At 33.7% G+C, this 18,103-nt stretch overlaps 1 protein-coding gene across 14 annotated transcripts in view; it reads right to left on the bottom strand.

Moving 5' to 3' along the window:
* Positions 1–264: 264 nt before the first annotated feature.
* The window catches only part of USP45 (ubiquitin specific peptidase 45), a 69,529-nt gene continuing 51,690 nt past the window's right edge, over positions 265–18,103 (bottom strand). For 5 of the 14 annotated variants that reach the window (XM_036871741.1, XM_036871744.1, XM_036871742.1 and 2 more), the window contains 8 exons: positions 16,870–16,961; positions 15,327–15,383; positions 14,525–14,668; positions 12,538–13,210; positions 10,815–10,912; positions 7,638–7,724; positions 4,627–4,780; positions 265–4,038 (listed from right to left, as the gene is read on the bottom strand). In XM_036871741.1, coding sequence (XP_036727636.1) covers positions 3,908–4,038; positions 4,627–4,780; positions 7,638–7,724; positions 10,815–10,912; positions 12,538–13,210; positions 14,525–14,668; positions 15,327–15,383; positions 16,870–16,961 — 1,436 coding nt within the window. In that variant the 3' untranslated portion in view covers positions 265–3,907. Of the gene's footprint in view, positions 4,039–4,626; positions 4,781–7,338; positions 7,439–7,631; positions 7,725–7,847; positions 8,135–10,814; positions 10,913–12,537; positions 13,256–14,524; positions 14,669–15,326; positions 15,384–16,869; positions 16,962–18,103 lie in introns of those variants that run through there. The other 9 variants (XR_005022182.1, XM_036871746.1, XM_036871745.1 and 6 more) reach the window with 9 other exon arrangements.

The following is an 18,103-nucleotide window of genomic DNA, read 5'->3' as shown; positions in this document are numbered from 1 at the left end:
AGGTTGAATACAAAAAGGTAGACAAAATGTTTCCTAACGAATTATCCTGCCTAAAAAACTCAAAGAAACATCTGAAAGGATGAAGACTCACCCTTGGCAGACACTGAAATCTGAATGAAAGAGGCCCATGAGATATTTTATTTGGAAATGATAAACTCCTGAAATAGGAAGGATATTTTGAATATAGCTAAGTAAGCAAATACAGTGTTTGTACACAAAATATTCTGTCAATAATGTGCATTGAAAAAAACTCCAGGACCAATCTTGAAACGTAAAGTAAATATGAATTTAACATTTTATGCATGTTTATACAGTAACATCAAAATAATGCTCCATAAGTTACATAGCTATTTTCCAAAAACACTGCAAAAAAAAGATAAAATGGTAGGAATGATATATAATCAATATTACTCAAAATTAAAAATATAGTCATATATCTTTTAAATAGATTTGAATTGATGGATTTCTACATGAACCAGAACATTTTAAATATCTAAAAATAGTCTTTCTTAATGCAGCAGATAATATATAAAGAATCACTTTTATTGCACATTAACATATCTGGTTTAGGCTTATTTTTTCAGGTAGCATGCAGACAAATTATGAGTATGAATTTAATAAAAGTAGGCAAGATACTATTTTATACCTCAACAATTAGATGAAGGTGATATACTTCACAGCTTAATCCTCAGGAAATTTTATTCAGAAATCATATAAAATCATTGACTAAAGTCAAACATGCAAACTAAGAGCTCTTAAATACATATCATAGTAAAATAGTTTTGTTGGCACATTTACAATAAGAAAACAGGTATCAACTGCTCTTAGAACTGACACCACTCTCCCTGGCCACTCAAAAAGGTGGCCTTCACATCAGTTTTAAAAACATTAAATGACAAAATCTTAAATATAAACATACATTTGGTTATGTCAAAAATATTCACATAATTGGCACATAGTCAAAAATTTATCATTTTAAACACGGAAAAACTAGGGGAACCCGAGGTTAGATATAAACCAGTTTCTAAATAAAGCTAGTTAAACTCCTGTTTTACTTCTTAAATTCATTTCGCCAAACACTATAGTAGTTGTTTTGAGGATCTGTAAACATTCTCACTGATTTGTACTGTTTCCTGAGGTCATCTGGAAGCCACTGTTACTAAAGTAGCTCACAATTTAGTACCCCTGCAAATGTGCTTTGGAAATATTCAAAATAAAAACAAAAATTTAAATGTAGATCCATGTGTAACTTAACATACTTTCTCTATTACAAAAGCTATCTTTAGGAAATTCTTAGATCTCAAAATCAAATTTATTCCATTACCAGCAGACCTGGACAAGCAAAGCATTCATAGACTTTAGGCCATAAAAAAACAGATTTCAGAATTAACTCATTTAACACTGTGGAAATGAAAATAAAAGTATCTTATTACTTCTAGAATAATGTCTAAAACTTACACAGGCCTCTTCATTTTAAAACATGTTAAAACAGTGTCAGCCCAGGGCCTGACCCTTAGTAGATGTTCAATAAATATATACTTAATGAATAAATGTGAAGTTAAGCATAAAAACTACTGTAGTATTTGAGTACTGAGGTAATGTTCTGAAGCTACAATGCATCACTCACTTAATGAAAAATCAGTCTTAACTGGTATTCAGAATAAAGCTTAAAAGATCTCCTAATCTGATAAATTTAGCACTAGTTCATTTCCTGGCATCCAACGAAAAGAGGAACTAGGCACTTTCCTTGATTCTTGCCCTCACCTATCACTTACCATCTCTACTTAACTCTGTAAGGGATAAGCCAAGAGGCAACAGAAAAGAATGGTCTTGTTTCTTTCCCTTCTTTCTTGCTTCCTTTCCCTCTTTCTTTCTCTCTTTCATCTATCCATCTATCAATGAAATAAGAAGCAGGTGACCATCCAATGAAAAGTGCATGCCTCTTAATGGTATCTTTTCTAGGAGAAAAATGAGACAATTTAATATTTACATTTGGGGGAGGGGATGGTAATTGTCATTACCAAGACAGCTGACTTGAATAAAGAGGATTAACTAATAGTTTTCAAAAAATTTCACTGCTCTCTCTGGTACTGAAGTCTTCAATGTTAACAGATTACAATTAAACAGAAAACACTTTAAACACTGTTTACCTTTTACAGGACACAACCTGAGTTTACATGTTAACTTATAAAGATACATTTCTCCATCATTTCACTGTTAAAAATCAAGAAAATCACTATTATTGAAATTTCAACAGCTTAAAAATACAATTTATGCAATGACATTTTTAAGCTCTGAATTTCTTACATTATTACCATCTTTAACACTAATCACAATTCCATTCATCCATATATCAAAAGGCAGCACTGGTAACCTTGATAATATTACACATACTTAAATATTAAGAAGGGTGAGAGTCTTCGTTAAATATTTCCACACATTAACTACAGCCGTTATTCTTATCCTTCCTTAACAAGAGGAGGATGAACTAGGAGCAGGCACTTACCCAGCATCTGCCTGTACTATCATTCGTTAGCCCTCATGATTAGGATGCTTGAACCATGCCGTTATGTGTTTTGATTTAATAATGTAACACCGAAGTAGTCAATTTTTAAAAATTTAAGCCTAAGTAATGGTAACATTTTCAGGCCAAGTTTTGACAGCTTAATAATTTGTTTTCTAGGGGGGTAAAACTACCATATGTTTGCTATTAATTATTTTAAAAGAAAATCCAAAATGCCAACTTTATGCTCCATTAAAATAAAAACTAAACCTATTTGAACTTACTGATGATGCTTGCTAAAGACAAAAGGTGATCTCAAAACCCCAAAACCATGATTAATATTTACTGATCTACAGAACTAGAAAATGTATTACATTTTCCTATTAAGCATAATAAGAATAGAATTCTCTATCGTTTACAAATATGATTTGGTAATTTACATGTCAAAGGTATCCTATGGTCCCATATGGATTAATGACTTCTATTTACCAATTCTGCATGTAACAATTATCTATAAATATATTTTGACTTTGGCTAATCACTTGCAAATTATTCTCAACTCCATCATGAATAGGCTGCAAATAATATGTTGATAAAATATTTCAGTATTTTTCCAGTTCTCAAAACCTCAAAGCAATAAGCTAACCAGTATATTATTTGTAAATCCATATTACTGAAGCTACAGTGCTACCTTTTTATATGGTTGAATCATACAAAATATGACAAGGTCAGTATGCCAATTGTGTAAGTATATGTTATAGCAATGTGTCCCACACAGCAGTGTAATATACCACTGGATAGCCCTGAGATGATTTTTAGTGAAGTGCTACATGAATGAGCAACTTTTCTTTAGTTATATATTTATTTTAATGTTTATTAGAAAAAAATGTAACTAGCACATAAAATGTAGAACGTGCTCAAAATAAGACTATGGTTTAAAAAGGCTAAAAAATAAGCTTAAAAATAATAAGTAAACAATCGCATAGGAGACATATATACACATATATATGAAAACAGAAAGGTGGTATTGACTCACATTTGGGAAACACTGTTTTAAGGAATGATCTGACTTAGCCAGCATCATTTCTGAACGCTTATAATAATAAGCCACATTATAAAGGAGTTTCCTCTACTACTGTAAATTCTGGGGGTTTTTTCCAGGACAAATACGTTTTTAAAAACATGTGTTTACATTTATTTTAAGAATATAATTTTGAAAGCATTTAGTAAATTTAATTTACTTTAAAAGGATTCACCAAAATGGTAAACATGTTCAGGAGCATTTGAGGGACAGGCTATTCCTACAGAAAAGACTACAAAGGCACATTGCATATAATGGTTATCGCTGCAGCATTTAAATAAAAGTGATCTAAATAATCATTACCATTAACAATTAACAAATAATTATAATATTCTTTCATAAAAAAGAAGGTACGCTTGTGCGCTAAGTGCTCTTGATTCTGGAACCACCTGCACATAAGTGTCACTAACATGGACCCACTGGCCTGCTGATTCACTATCAGGTTCTTTCAAACCTAATAAAACAAAAAGAAATATAATTTTACAATAAGTATGTTCTGACTTTACATTAAAGACAACACATTTATCACAAACTCTAATGCTAGACTTTATTGCATAAGGCTGTTTCTTCTTGGGCTAAACATCTTCCAAAATGAACTCTTTCAAAGCGTTAATATTAGTATCATTTACTTTAAATATCTAGTGAAATATCAGATAGTCTTATGAATATTTATTTATTCAAGGAAAAGTGCATCTGCACTAAAAGAGAAGGAAGAAAATACACAGTTAGTTTGCCGAAGCAAATTTTCAACTCCAACTCTAGTCTGAGGACCTGGTATGTCTTTAAAAACTATTGGTATTGTTAAATAAAATGCTATTCCACTGCAATACACGATGACTTAACACCTTGAAAAACTGGGTGTCACTTTACATGACCTGAAGGGTACAGTTTTATGATATTTAAGATTATCTAAGTACTCTTAAAGGTTTTCCTCACTTAAAGTGAATCCACTTGAAGTATCCATGAAAGAACTTATCTCTTCCAGAAAAGGAAGAATGAATTCATTTGTTTTTAAGAATAAAATAAACTTAGGATGGCATACCAGGTACATTTTTCTTTCCAGTGATATGTTCCAGTAATTTCCTGGAGGGTGTTCTCACTTTCACGTAAGCGGTGTAGTGGCCTCCTCTCATTGAGCCACTATGTTCCACTACGCCATAGAGACCATAGAGAACTTTATCTCCCACACTTACATTCTTTTAGACAAAGAAAAAAAAACTCAAATTAATTAGTAATATTTAGTGAACTCTTATTATAAGGAAAATTAAGTCAAATGCAAGTCCTACTTAAAATAAGAGCAATGCATATTAAAACTACACTGGCGTACTTTCCCACCTGTATTAGACCAGCAAAATGCAAAAGCTTGACAACATTCTCTGTTGGCTGGGCTGTGGGGAAAAGAGTGCTCTCATATGGGAACGCAAAGGGGTACACTCCTATTCAAGGATATTTCACGTTATCTAGCTAAGTTACACAGGTATTAACTCTTGGATTTATCGATCCTTTTTCTAGGATTCTGTCTCACAGGAACATGAGCAATATGTAAAAAGACATGTACCAGACTAGTGATTGCAGGATTATTTGTAATATCAAAAAACTGGAGTAGACTCAAATGTCCATAAATTGGGGACGGGTTGAATAAACTATAATGCATCCATACAACAGAGTACTATGCTGCTTGAAAAATGGAGTGCAGACTATCTCTAAATACTACTATGAAATAATCTCCAGGATACAATGTTAAGAATAAGGTAGAAAAAAAGGATACCTATTGTAAGCTATAATTATTAAAGAGGGGAGATGCAGATATATATACCTGTTTGTTTACATTTTTAAAAAAATAATAGATGAATAAACAATAATTTGAAAAAATGGTTATCTATAAAGGGAGGAAAGAAATAGATGGAACAGACATGGAGAAAAACTACACTTGTTTGAATTTACCTTGTTTTATACATTTGACTTTGGAACTACATAAATATTTTATGTAATTATTAAACAAAAAAATTTTAATTTAAGTAACAATCCCTAAAAATGAAAATTTAAAAATTAAGCAAATGAATATCCAGTTGGTGGCATAATCACTCAGAGAGCAACCACAAGGGTCATGTCAAAAGAACCCAGGAGCCAACTTGAAGTGGCTCTCAGTAGCCAACAATAGACCCATTAGACTAACGTATTAGACCACAAATTAAAAGAAAAGTGCAGTAAATTGAAATATATTTAATGTGTTTAAATCCATGAATTCATAATGATAAATTAACTGATCACAGTTTGAGGATGACAGTGAATTAATTCATTACTCTGAAAACTGGTTTAAAAGGGGGACGGGGAGAGAACTGAGCATTTACCCTGCCTTTTCTGTAAGAACTATACCATAAGATAACTAAATAGATGAAAGGAATTTCTCTTTATATAGAAGTATTCTAGCAAATAAATGAAGAAAGAATTACAGGATTACCATTCTGTAATTCTTAATGAACTCGCTGAGCAACACTCGTTGCTAATATCACAGAAAGGCAACTGGCATTATGTGCCACCTGATGAAAGAACAGAACACTCCCTGTGAAATAGCCTTACCGGGAGTGGGAGGAATATCAAACCTGAATCTGTTCAAGCCTCTCTTGGTCCAACTACCTATCTGCAGGAAATAAAGAGGATAGAGGAATAGTCATCAAAATCTAAACTATAGGAAACTACCAGAAAGATGATCCAGTTTCTTCAACAAATAAATTGCAAGGGGCAGAGATGGGAGAGGGACACTGTATATTAAAAGGGACTAAAAGATATTTTTCAATCATGATGTGTAGTCCTTACTCTGATACTAATTCATTTTGAAAATTTCATTTATTAGACAACTGGAAATATATACACTAGATGATATGAAAAAATTATTGTTAATTTTTTTAGTGTGAAAGTGGTATTGTGGTTATGTTTAAAAAGGTGGGGGTGATTCTTATCTTTTAGAGACACGTATAGGAAAAGATTTATGAATGAAATGATGTCTGATACCTGCTTCAAAATAACATAAGAGAAAAAAAAATAATGTAAGAGGAGGAAGTAGATGAGCATGTGGATGGGGCAGGACTGGCCATATATCTAAGGTCTGGAGGCAAGGTGATGCGTGCTAGAGGTTCATTGTACTGTTCTGTCTACGTTGGTGTATGTTGGAAATTCTCCATAATAGGTACTTCTAAAAAATATGTTTTTGTAAGCTTAATACAGAGCTTGCTAGATATTTTGTTTACCAAACTATCAAATTCTATGAATACTGAATGTGAATAACTGACAGTGCTAGTATAGCAGATGAATTGGATTCACTGAAAAATTGCATTTAAGATATTTTGTTTTGATTGATCAATGTATTGAAAGTATTAAGTTCAGTAAGTTTATGTACCACAAATCCTAGACTGCTAACCAGTAATTGTGAGCAGGACAACATGTTAGTTACCCTGGAACTGTGTAGTTCCCTCATGGAAAGCAAAGTCATCAATTTCACCTACAGAGTTCTTACATACAAGTACGAGCAATTATAAACCAATTTGCTTTCTATATCTATGTATTAAAGTATTAGTAATTTTAAAGTATCATACTCAGTTCACAAGTACACTATTCTCAGTAGTGTACATGAAATGGCATGAAAAACAATGCACTAGTGTATTGATTTACAGAAGATAAAGAACTCTTCAACTGCTAAAACTACTGTCAAGCACATCATTCACAGGGAACAGGAGAGGGCACAAAATCTGCTTACTTCTCTCAGCAGCTATCTGATTCTAGTAGCATTTACAAGCAGCTCTGATCTTCATGAACATCGTGTCTCACTCATGCTTTATGCATCTTTTCAACTTATTCTATCTCCCAAAAGACAAAAGTGATAGTGTGTTAAATGTTGAATGGAAGGAAGAAAGGGAGGGAAGGAGGGGGAGAGGGGGAGAGAGAGAGAGAGAGGGTGGGAGGGAGATTGGAAGACATGGCCTAATAAACGATACATAGGATATTTTGAAGCATATTATTTGCAAGACAATTAAATATCTTAATAATATACTATACCTTACAAGTAGCAGAACAGAATGGTGCTAAGTCAAGTGTCAGTGGAAAATCTACATGTCTGTTTACTTTGCGAAGACTCAAGCCAGCCTCAAAAAAAAAACCAAAAAAAATTTTTCTTAATGTAACAAACAATCTAGATCATTGCGTTTGTTAATTAAAACCAAAAGAGGAATCCTAGAAGTTTTTTCATAGATATAAAAATATGACTAATGAACAGTCCAAAACTGATATATGACTAAGTTCTCAATGAGGTTTCATAAACTGTTATTGCAAAGATCATTCATTTACATGGGTATTTTTACCACAAACAATATGAAAATAATCGCTTTCACTGTGCCTTTCAACACTTACGGGAAAATAAATTCAATGTGATAAAAGCTCAGCTACTGACACATATGCTATCATAAAAATGTACTCAACTGAAGAGTCAGGAGTCTGGTGTTCTAGGCCTAACTCAACGACTGGTTAACCGTTGTCCTGACTCTAGACAACCTCATCTAGATCAAGGCAGAAAACGGGTATAAATGGATTAGATTAGGTCCTTTCAGTTCTAAAATTCAGTGATATTCATTCATTAAAAAGAAAAAAACCTGAACACTCAAATCATTTTAACAGTAAAAGTAAACATTACATATTATATAAATCAAAATGAATATTCATATTGTTAAGCAAGCTCTATTTCTTTCCCTATTTTTAGTTTCCAAAGGCAGGCCTTGAAAAATGTACACTTTGCATTTAAGTAATGATAAAAATTTGCTGATAGACCACCAAAGATATTGGATAAGAAACCCACAAATAGACTCTCTTGGAATAACAAGATACTTAAATCTGAGATGTTTGGGTAGACAAAATTAACAGATGCGACCTTTTACGCAAAGCTTTCACGACTTACTTCAACGACTAGTCTTTTTATTTGCATACTAATCACATACTTTTACTACAGATCTGTTGCCTATTTCTTACCTTTAAAGAAAAGAAAAAAAAAAAAACAACTTATTTTTTGACCAAAATATAGCCACATAGCGATTTGTATTTTCAAGTAATCTTTAGAAGTCTTAACATGATATCAGACATGAAATTATGAAGTCATATGTCAGGAATAATTACTTAATCTGTATTTAATTTGTTTGCCTCCTTTCTTCTCATCAGGTGACCTCTATAAGCAGCTGATACCAGCATTGTCTGAGATCATTTCAGGCCAATGTGTCCTCCCCAGACGGTACTTTGTTATTGAGAAATTACCCCTTATTAGAAGAGAGTTCTATCAACACTATTATAATCTTTGCCAATTTGGACAGGCTAAAAAAGGAATCTCACTGTCATTTTATTTTGCATTTGTTTTGCTGGAAAGAGTGGACCTTTCTTTCATACTTTCTTGGAATTTTTACTTCTATGAACTGTCAATTCATGTTCTTTACCATTTTATTATTAGAGTCTTGATATTTTTCTTATTGATCTTTAAGAGCTCTTTACATATTTACAATATTAATCATTTGCAATATTTATGACAAAGAGCTCTATCTCGTTGAGATTTGCCTTTCACTGTTGCAGATGTTTCTGATATACAACTCTAAAGTTACTACAGGGAAACAGGTTTTCAGGGACACTAAAAAACTAGAAGCAGAGACATTGCTTAGAGAATCTTACCCCTAAAATTCACAGTCCCAGAGAATGAGAACGTGGCTTTGCAGACATTACATTTAGCCTGAGAACAAGAAGGGAACGAGATATCTATAAAAATCTCCCTATAAGGGCATGAATTCTTTCTGTAAGTTGTTCCTGAAAGGGATGCAAGTACCAAATATAAAATAACTGTGCTACATCATTCTCAGATCTGGCATGACCCTATCTCGTTCACACAGAGTCACTGCAGCTATACACCTTCTATTTCACATTCTGATGTAATGAGACTTAATACATCTGCTTCTGCTCTCCATGGCCATTTCATTTCCACTGGGTTTCTGTAATGTTGGCTATAGAAAATCAAGAACTGAATCGAATTTCCATGGATAGGGATAGGGGTATAGAGAAAAATCTCTTCCTGCCCATCTGTGGCCCACCTGAAATGTTGCAAATATATAATCAAAGCTTTCAATCTCTTCCCTTGAGATTTCTTTCAAGGGTTTTATACTTAGAAAATCTTTCACACAGAGGTCAGGTTAATAATTTTCATCAAGTTTTCTTCTAGTCTTTTGATAATTTGTTTCATACAATTAAAAAACATTTATCTGAAAATAGTATTGATATATGTGGTCTAGAAGGAAGCTGTAAATTTTTATTTCTTCAAACACCCATCTTTCCTAAGTCCTTTACTGAGTAATCTAGCCTCTTTCCCAACTGATTTGAGATTCATCCTGTATCATAACAAAAGAGCTCTAAATTATACTCAAATTTTATTTATTGACAATTCTGACCATACTGTTTTAATTATTAAAGTTTCTTCCAGAGAAACTTTAAAATCGTTTTATCAAATGCAAAAAAAAAAAAACAGAGAGAGAGACAAGGCATTGAATTAAAACTATAAACAATTAGATAAAAACTTGATACATTATATTTAGGTTCTCTCCCATTAGTCCTACAAGAGTGGGGCCTGCCTTGCAGCCCTTTTTGCAATTGGTCCCAGCCAACCACACCCAGCCCAAGTACCACTCTCATCGGAATGAAAGCTTAGAAAGTTATGTGCACCTCGTTATTTCTCTGCTTCTAAGCGTTCTTAAGAAATCTTATTCTCCATTCACACACACACGTGCGTGCACACACACGCAAGCCACTGAGGTTCCGACCATCTAAATCTTCAAATATTGTGAATTAAACAATCTTATTTAGAAAAGTCTTGTAAGCTATTATGGATGAAAAAGCAATAAATCTTATATGACAAAATTTTTTTTTTAATATTTATTTATTTATTTACTTGGCTGCACCAGGTCTTTGTTGCGGCAGCATGCGCGATCTTTAGTTGCGGCATGTGGGCTCTTAGTTCCCTGACCAGGGATGGAAGCCAGGCCCCCTGCCTTGGGAGCACGGAGTCTTAACCACTGGACCACCAGGGAAGTCCCTCATATGACAAATTTTTAAATTCAATAAATTACTGTCTAATCCTTGACAGTAATTTACAAGACTTAGGGCTCTGCAAAATATATGATGAAAATTTGTATAGTGCTACTAAAGAGAATTTACCTGATGAAATCTTTTAAGATGGAGAATTAGGATAGCTGGAACAGCAGAAATGAGCAATTGCTTCCTGGCATTAGTATAAACCCCTCCTGCTTTCTTTTCTGCATAAAATACAAGATAACAAAGTTACTTGTAAATTTCCATCTTACACATTATCTACCCTATAATACAGTAAACATTTAAATAGAAGCATCACACCACATTTTCAAAAATGTTAAAAAAGAAATTAGACCTCTGATTACAGGGAGCCTCTACTCGTTCCCAAAACTCCACTAATATGAAAGGGAGTTTTTTTTAAGGCACACACTTATAAGGAGAAAGAATAGGGGAGGTGACACTTGCAACATAACTTTGGAAACTGGAAAGCAAATAGACCAGTAGTGACCTATGTCAATGCCCGCCAGTCAAAGAACAACAGAAACACACCTGTAGTTGAAAAAACTGGGTCATTACTCATTGCAGTGAAAAGAGATCATGTATCATGGGAATGATGGGTCATTTCAATAAGAGGTTGTTAGAAAAGACTTGTGATAGGATTTGAATATGGCCAATTGCATATTTAACTTGGATTAATGTAAGCTGGCATTTCTTCCTCTCCCATCTAGACATTTCTTTAATTACTAATGTATTAATCATGTCTTTATTCTGATGCTTTGACATCTGGAGCCTTGCTGACACTGGAAAGGGCCTTTCCCAGATCTACCTAATTCCTAGATACTAAACAACTTAAGTGTACCTTTCATATGCAAACCAACCAATCCAAAGCCCATACCCCAACCACCTCCTTTATTGAGCTCTAATAACTCTAGGTCACTATTCACTTGCCCTAATCACGCCAGAGCCAGGTACCAGACAGCTAGGGACAGCCCCTATACCGAAGAGTCCACTGAAATTTTCAAAACTAGCCAACCCTAAGCCTGTCTATCCTGCCGCATCCATTCCTTCCCTTAGAAACCACAATAAAGGCTCCTGCCTGCATTTTCCCCCTTGCTCCCTCTGTCTCCTGACCAATGCTGGTGCTTCCCCTTGTGGCCCTGTGTGGCGTGGCTTAGCATGCCCCCTCCTCTTGGGAACTATAAGTAATAAACTATCTTTTCAGTGGCAATCATCTCCTTATCTGTTAGACTCATCATACCTGAATAATAAAACCTGCATTTTGAAACAACTAGTCACTAAGTAATCAGAGTGTTTTCTCCATTTAATCAAGGCTAGAGGTACACCAGAAATTTCTTACTTGATAAATCCCCCTTTTCTACTTTTCTCTGGTCACCAAAACACAGTTATTATATTGCTAGCTTTATAACATACAGTTACTTAAAATCTTCAAATTTATATCTTATGATATGACTTTACACTAGATTGATGGGATTTATGAAGAACATTAATCTCACTAGTGTTGTAATTTTAAGTTTTACAGAAATTTTTTCTGGAAAGATTTCAGATAGCTAGTTCCCTGAAATAAGATTATGTGGATTTGCAATTTCGAGGCAGAGATGGATACTTCCTGTCCTTCAATTTATTTCAACAAAAATCTACTGAAAATTTACTCTGCCCAGTCAGTGTCTTCAGTGTTGAGGTACAAATATGATAAGACAACCCCTGCCTCCAAGCAGCTAAAGTATGCAGACAAGGTTCTTAGGCTCCTCTATGTGGGATCTATAATCCACTCGTCACTGTTTATCAGATAATCCATGAATACTTTTAAAAAATTAAGCTAAATATTTACCTGCAGAACTGGTTTCCTTTGGGTACTTCTGTTTCTTTTCAGTACAGTTCTCACACAGAAGCTTGTTGTTCCCCATTAGTAATTCCATAGATGTAAACTGATAGAGACAGGACTGAATTGAACATTCTTTAGAAGTGGTTATATAGCTCTGAGAAAGGGTCTGAAAAGCATTTTGGGGGCTGTGAGACACCATATGCCTGCCCTCTGAAAAACACAAATTATTCAAAATGTTTAGTGGCTGATTTTCTCTGTCAAAATCCCTATCTCCAGTCACAGTGCTGCTCAAATGAAGTTCAGAAATAGCTTCAGCCACTCCCTCATCACCACCGTCACCCTCCTTGGTGAGTGGTTCACTCTCTGACGGAGGGCGAAGGTGTCCATTTGTGTGCACATAGTATCCACTGCTGGACCTCAACAACAAAGTCTGCTTAGGAGCGCTTTCGGACTCTGAAGCCTCACTGTCAGCATCAACACTACTTTCAGAAAGGCTGGCTTCTTGTTCACTGCCGTCGGTAGGGCTTTCAGTCAGAGTCGACTCAGTGTTCACGACGCTTGCGAACAATGAAGAGTCTCTATTCATTTCAAGGTTTTCATTTTTCTGGTATATGACAACAGCTTTATCGTCTCCAGATGACAATTTTCTTGTACGTTTTCTGCCATGAATTAGTTGATTCTGTAAGTTGATAGTGTTTTCAGAGAAAAGAATCTTGTGACCTTACTGAAAATAAATGCCAATAAGTCTTATTTAAACATTCGACAATTTCTAAAATACTATTTCTAGTACCTCTGAAATCCATTTCCTAAATCTACCCAAACTACAATCAATAGAAGATATGCTAACAAAAAAGCTCTAATTTAAAAATAAACTTTTATTTTATTTTATTAAGAAACCGACAATAATGGTTACCTATTCATGGAGAGGGAACAGGACTTTTGTAGAACAGTGCTATGAAGGAGGCTTTTCAAGTGTAAACCTTTGCATAATCTCTGTAGTTTTGCCCCTTAAAGGACCTTCTAACAGAGTAAGTTAAATCTGGTAATACATCAATTTGCCAAGTTAGTACAAATCCTATCATGTAAAAAAGTTTTTTTTTAATGAAGTGCAAACTCAGATTGATGTCTTTAAATGTATACGGCATAATTCATCAACCAGGTATGTCCCTAGAGAAATAATGGGTCTAGACAATGGTCATCAATGACTGATAACATTACAGAAAGAGAAACACCAAACATGATGTGCACCTCCTGATGGAAATACACACCACCACTTAAAAGTTTTTTTGCCCAAAATTAAATAAATAATCAAACTTAAACCTAATAAGGTCTCTAGCTCTAACTGCCTTAGAGAGGAAACAAAAGGAACAGAGGCACCTCTTAACAACATGCAGATGAATTATTGCATGCAAAATGAATTACCACAACATGCAAACTGAATTACTACAACATGCAAAATGAAACACTATTGATGTGGGAATGTGAGAGACTGCTGAAAAAAATGATATGATTTCTTCAACAAATAAATTGCAAAGAAAAACAAAAGGTGGAATCTGTGGGTTAAAAGACATTTAAAAGACATGGCAATCTATAGATCTTTTTTTAGATCCTAAATTCAAATATGCTTTCAAAAGCAAAAACAAGTATTTTATGAGACAACTGCAGAAATTTTAATTATGACTAGATATTTATGCTATTAAGAAGTTTTAAATATTTTAGGTACAGTAATGATACAATGGTTATGTCTTTAAAAAGCATCTTTTAGAGATATACATTTAAGTATATGATATATTTGGGATTTATTTCAAAATAATCTAGGATGGTGAGGAGGAAAATGTGGGATAGATACAGATAAAACATGGTTAGCTGCGAGATGATAACTATGACGCTGAGAAATGGGTACATGGGAGTTTATCATACTTCCTTACTTTTGAAATTTTTATTAATAAAAAGTTTTAAAAAACTGATGCCTCACAAATGCATATAATCTTACCTTATCTTTAGATGAAGTATGCTTCTTGGTGGCTCTAGGTTGATGAGTATTTTCTATAGTAATAGGGCCACTGTATTGACCATTACCTGTGTCCTGTAAACTTCTATATTTACTCATTCTTCCCAAAAGTACAGGTTTTGAAACCTATTAGATACCATATATATAACACAAAACTTCTTTAGGAAATAAATTCTGGATATCATCTACTTTTTAAAATTTCTAATTCATTTGAAATGTAATTTCCTAAACATTAATTCTCAAAATATGAAGCATAAAGGTTTAAATTCCTTGAGAATAAGAACTATATCATAGGGGCTTCCCTGGTGGCGCAGTGGTTGAGAATCCGCCTGCCAGTGCAGGGGACATCGGTTCGAGCTCTGATCCAGGAAGATCCCACATGCCGTGGAGCAACTAAGCCCGTGTGCCACAACTACTGAGCCTGTGCTCTAGAGCCCGCGAGCCACAACTACTGAGCCCGTGTGCCACAACTACTGAAGCCCGCACACCTAGAGCCCATGCTCTGCCACAAGAGAAGCCACCACGATGAGAAGCCCGCGCACTGCAACGAAGAGTAGCCCCCGCTCCCTGCAACTAGAGAAAGCCCACGCACAGCAACAAAGACCCAATGCAGCCAAAAATAAATAAATAAATAAAAACTCCAATATCACGTACACTGTACAAACTCAATTACTGTATATGAAAAGTAATGACGCTCAGATATCTGATAATATACTCAACAAATGCCTAAATATATGAATTTATAAATGCCCTTCAAAAAAGACTTAAGTTTTTTTCTCCTTACCCTTTCTTCTATTATAGGAAGTGAAATATCAATAAAAGGATCTTTTACTGTGGAGATCTTAAAAAGAAAAGATATTGAGAACTTCAGTTAGAATTCTAATATAGACAATGTAGTTTTGTAAAGTCTTAAAGAAATCAAACTTCCTGGGCAACTAAAATCTTAAGTTAAAAAACGTTCCTGGAACAAACAGTAATTTAATTGGGTATAGCAACACATATTGTTAATCAAAACAAGATATCCCAAAACGTCAATAAATGCAACCCAGTTGAACTTTATAATACTGTTAATATGACTAACCTGTAATACTTAAAGTAACTTTAAAATAAACTGTGTTTAATAAAACTGATTAACTGAAGATATAAACATATTTTTGGTGAAATTATGGCCATAACATAAATAAAATATGAAATGTTAAGAAAAAGCCATGAAAAAAGCCAGAGAGCTTGACTGTGTTTTGTAGATTCTTTAGGATAATTCCATTTTAAAAGATACTCTCTAGCTTGTGAAAAAGAAATCAACTTCTACGTTGAATATACTAAAAATTTAAGTGGGGTTTGACCACTGAACAAGGTGGGGCTTAGGGATGCGGATCCCCATCCCACCCAGCCGTCAAAAATCAGAGTATAACTTTACAGTTGGTGCTCAGTATCCAGGGTTCCGCATCTGCAGATTCAACCAAATGCAGATTGTGTAGTACTGTAGTATTGATAGCATTTATTGAAAAAAATTTGCGTATAAGTGGGCCCTTGCAGTTTAAACCCACGTTGTTCAAGGGTCAACCGTAATATCATGATGACACGTTCTGTGCTTCAGTATGACAGGCTAGAAGGAAATATAATATATAATTCTGACTTTATAAAACTAGAGAGGAAAGGTACTCCATAATCTGGGACAGGAAGATGGACATAAAGACTCTCTTTTATGATTAAAATCTGACAGAAGTTGAAACCTATTATACACCACACGCTTTCAGAAATATTCCTTACCAAGCAATTGGAAACCTATAAAAATTTATACATTCTTTAAGAAGTTATTAAAGTACAGATAGCATTCAAAATGAAAATTATCACTAAATTCAAAGATGTCAAGTCTGCTTAAAAAAAACTCCAACAAGTCAAATAAATGTAAACTTTAAAAGTAGATCAGCCTAAATTACGTTATGACATTAAATTATTTCTATTGGGATTACAATTTAGGGCAATGCATAATTATATTAACATAGTTACTCTCTTTGCAGAAGTTTCTCTTTCATTTTCAATCCAAATGAGTAGCTAACACATTGGAGCATATTAAAACAGGCTAAATGAACTTCACAGGTGTGTCAAGAGGAAAAATTAGATAACATAGTTACTTAAAAAAATTATACATTATGTTTATTTTCTAGGAGTGAAGGATATATTTTTAAAAGACTTTTAAAAACTACTATGTAGTCATGTGTGACAAATAAAAATAAATGACTGCTGATGATTACATGTGAAAGAAAACAATAAAAACAATGTGACCATAATCTATTCCATGTTGAAGTGAATTCCAAAGTACCTACATTTGCACATTCTTCACACATGACCGTGCTAGTTAATTCACCAATAAAGATACGATCTATGAAGTTCATTTTCACGCCTTCTCTTCCATATGCTGTAAAAATAATACTTTTAATGCAAAAAACATGTCAACCATTAACCTAACAATGTAATAGGCTTTTTTTCCATTGAATCAAAAGAAATCTGAATAAGGCAGATATCCAGGACCATATTTAATAATATATTTCACTATATGATGCTATAATGTCTTTCTCCTTTACAATGCCACAGAGAAAATGTGACTATCAACTACTGTAGTCTCAAAGAAATAGCAAACTGTTCTTAAACTTAAGAAGTAAAATAAGTAGAGTATTAACCACTATTCACACCACACTCAACTGCTCCCACTAAACCCTTTAAAGCCTCTGTGCCTATCCTAGAGGTAGATAGAGGGATGGGAAAAGAGAGTATGATTTAGGACTACAGATGCCAGGACCATAACTATGGAAACAACAGAGTAGTAAAAGACAAGTAAACACTGCATAGGATAAAGAACTAACATGGCAATTAATAACTCAGTTATATATGTAACTCCTGTTACATAAAAATGTTAAAATTATTCTCTTTGAGAAATATTTATAAATAAAAGAAAATTATGCTTATGATTTGCTTCAAAGTAATATGTAGTTGGGGGAGAAGAGATGAAACATAATACACCATGAATTGAATGTAATTTAAGCGGGGTGATGGGCACACAGGTACATGGGCTTCATTATACTATTCTCTCTAATGGAAGTTTGAAATTTTCCACAGTAAACCATGGGGAAAAACATATTAAAAAACCTATTCACTCCTCTTTCAAACTTCTCTTCTATCCTTTTTGGATCTCTACCTTCAAATCTCATGCAAACGTTTTAAATCATTTTAGAATGTTACTTGAAGCACTGAATGACACAGCAGACTTTTATCTGGATATATCAATAAATATTTATTAATTATGATGATAACTATTTAGAAGTTATGTTAAACTGAGATGTTTCATTAATAAAAATTGTACAAGGGATTGAAAATAGGTTAAGATTACAAAACTGGAAAGAAGTGAAGGAAAAAATGAGCAGTTATTCTAAACATGCACTAGATGGCACTATCTGAAAACAAGAGAACAAGTATACTTGAGAGTCTGTATTTTTCAAAATCTTGAACCTTCAACTGCACATAAAGTTTTGTCATATACAATCATAATGTATGTATATTTGT

Source organism: Balaenoptera musculus, chromosome 12, assembly GCF_009873245.2.
Source record: "Balaenoptera musculus isolate JJ_BM4_2016_0621 chromosome 12, mBalMus1.pri.v3, whole genome shotgun sequence".
Lineage (NCBI taxonomy): Eukaryota > Metazoa > Chordata > Mammalia > Artiodactyla > Balaenopteridae > Balaenoptera > Balaenoptera musculus.
The sequence above is the reverse complement of the archived record's forward strand: the minus strand, read 5'-3'. Positions and strand labels throughout refer to the sequence as shown.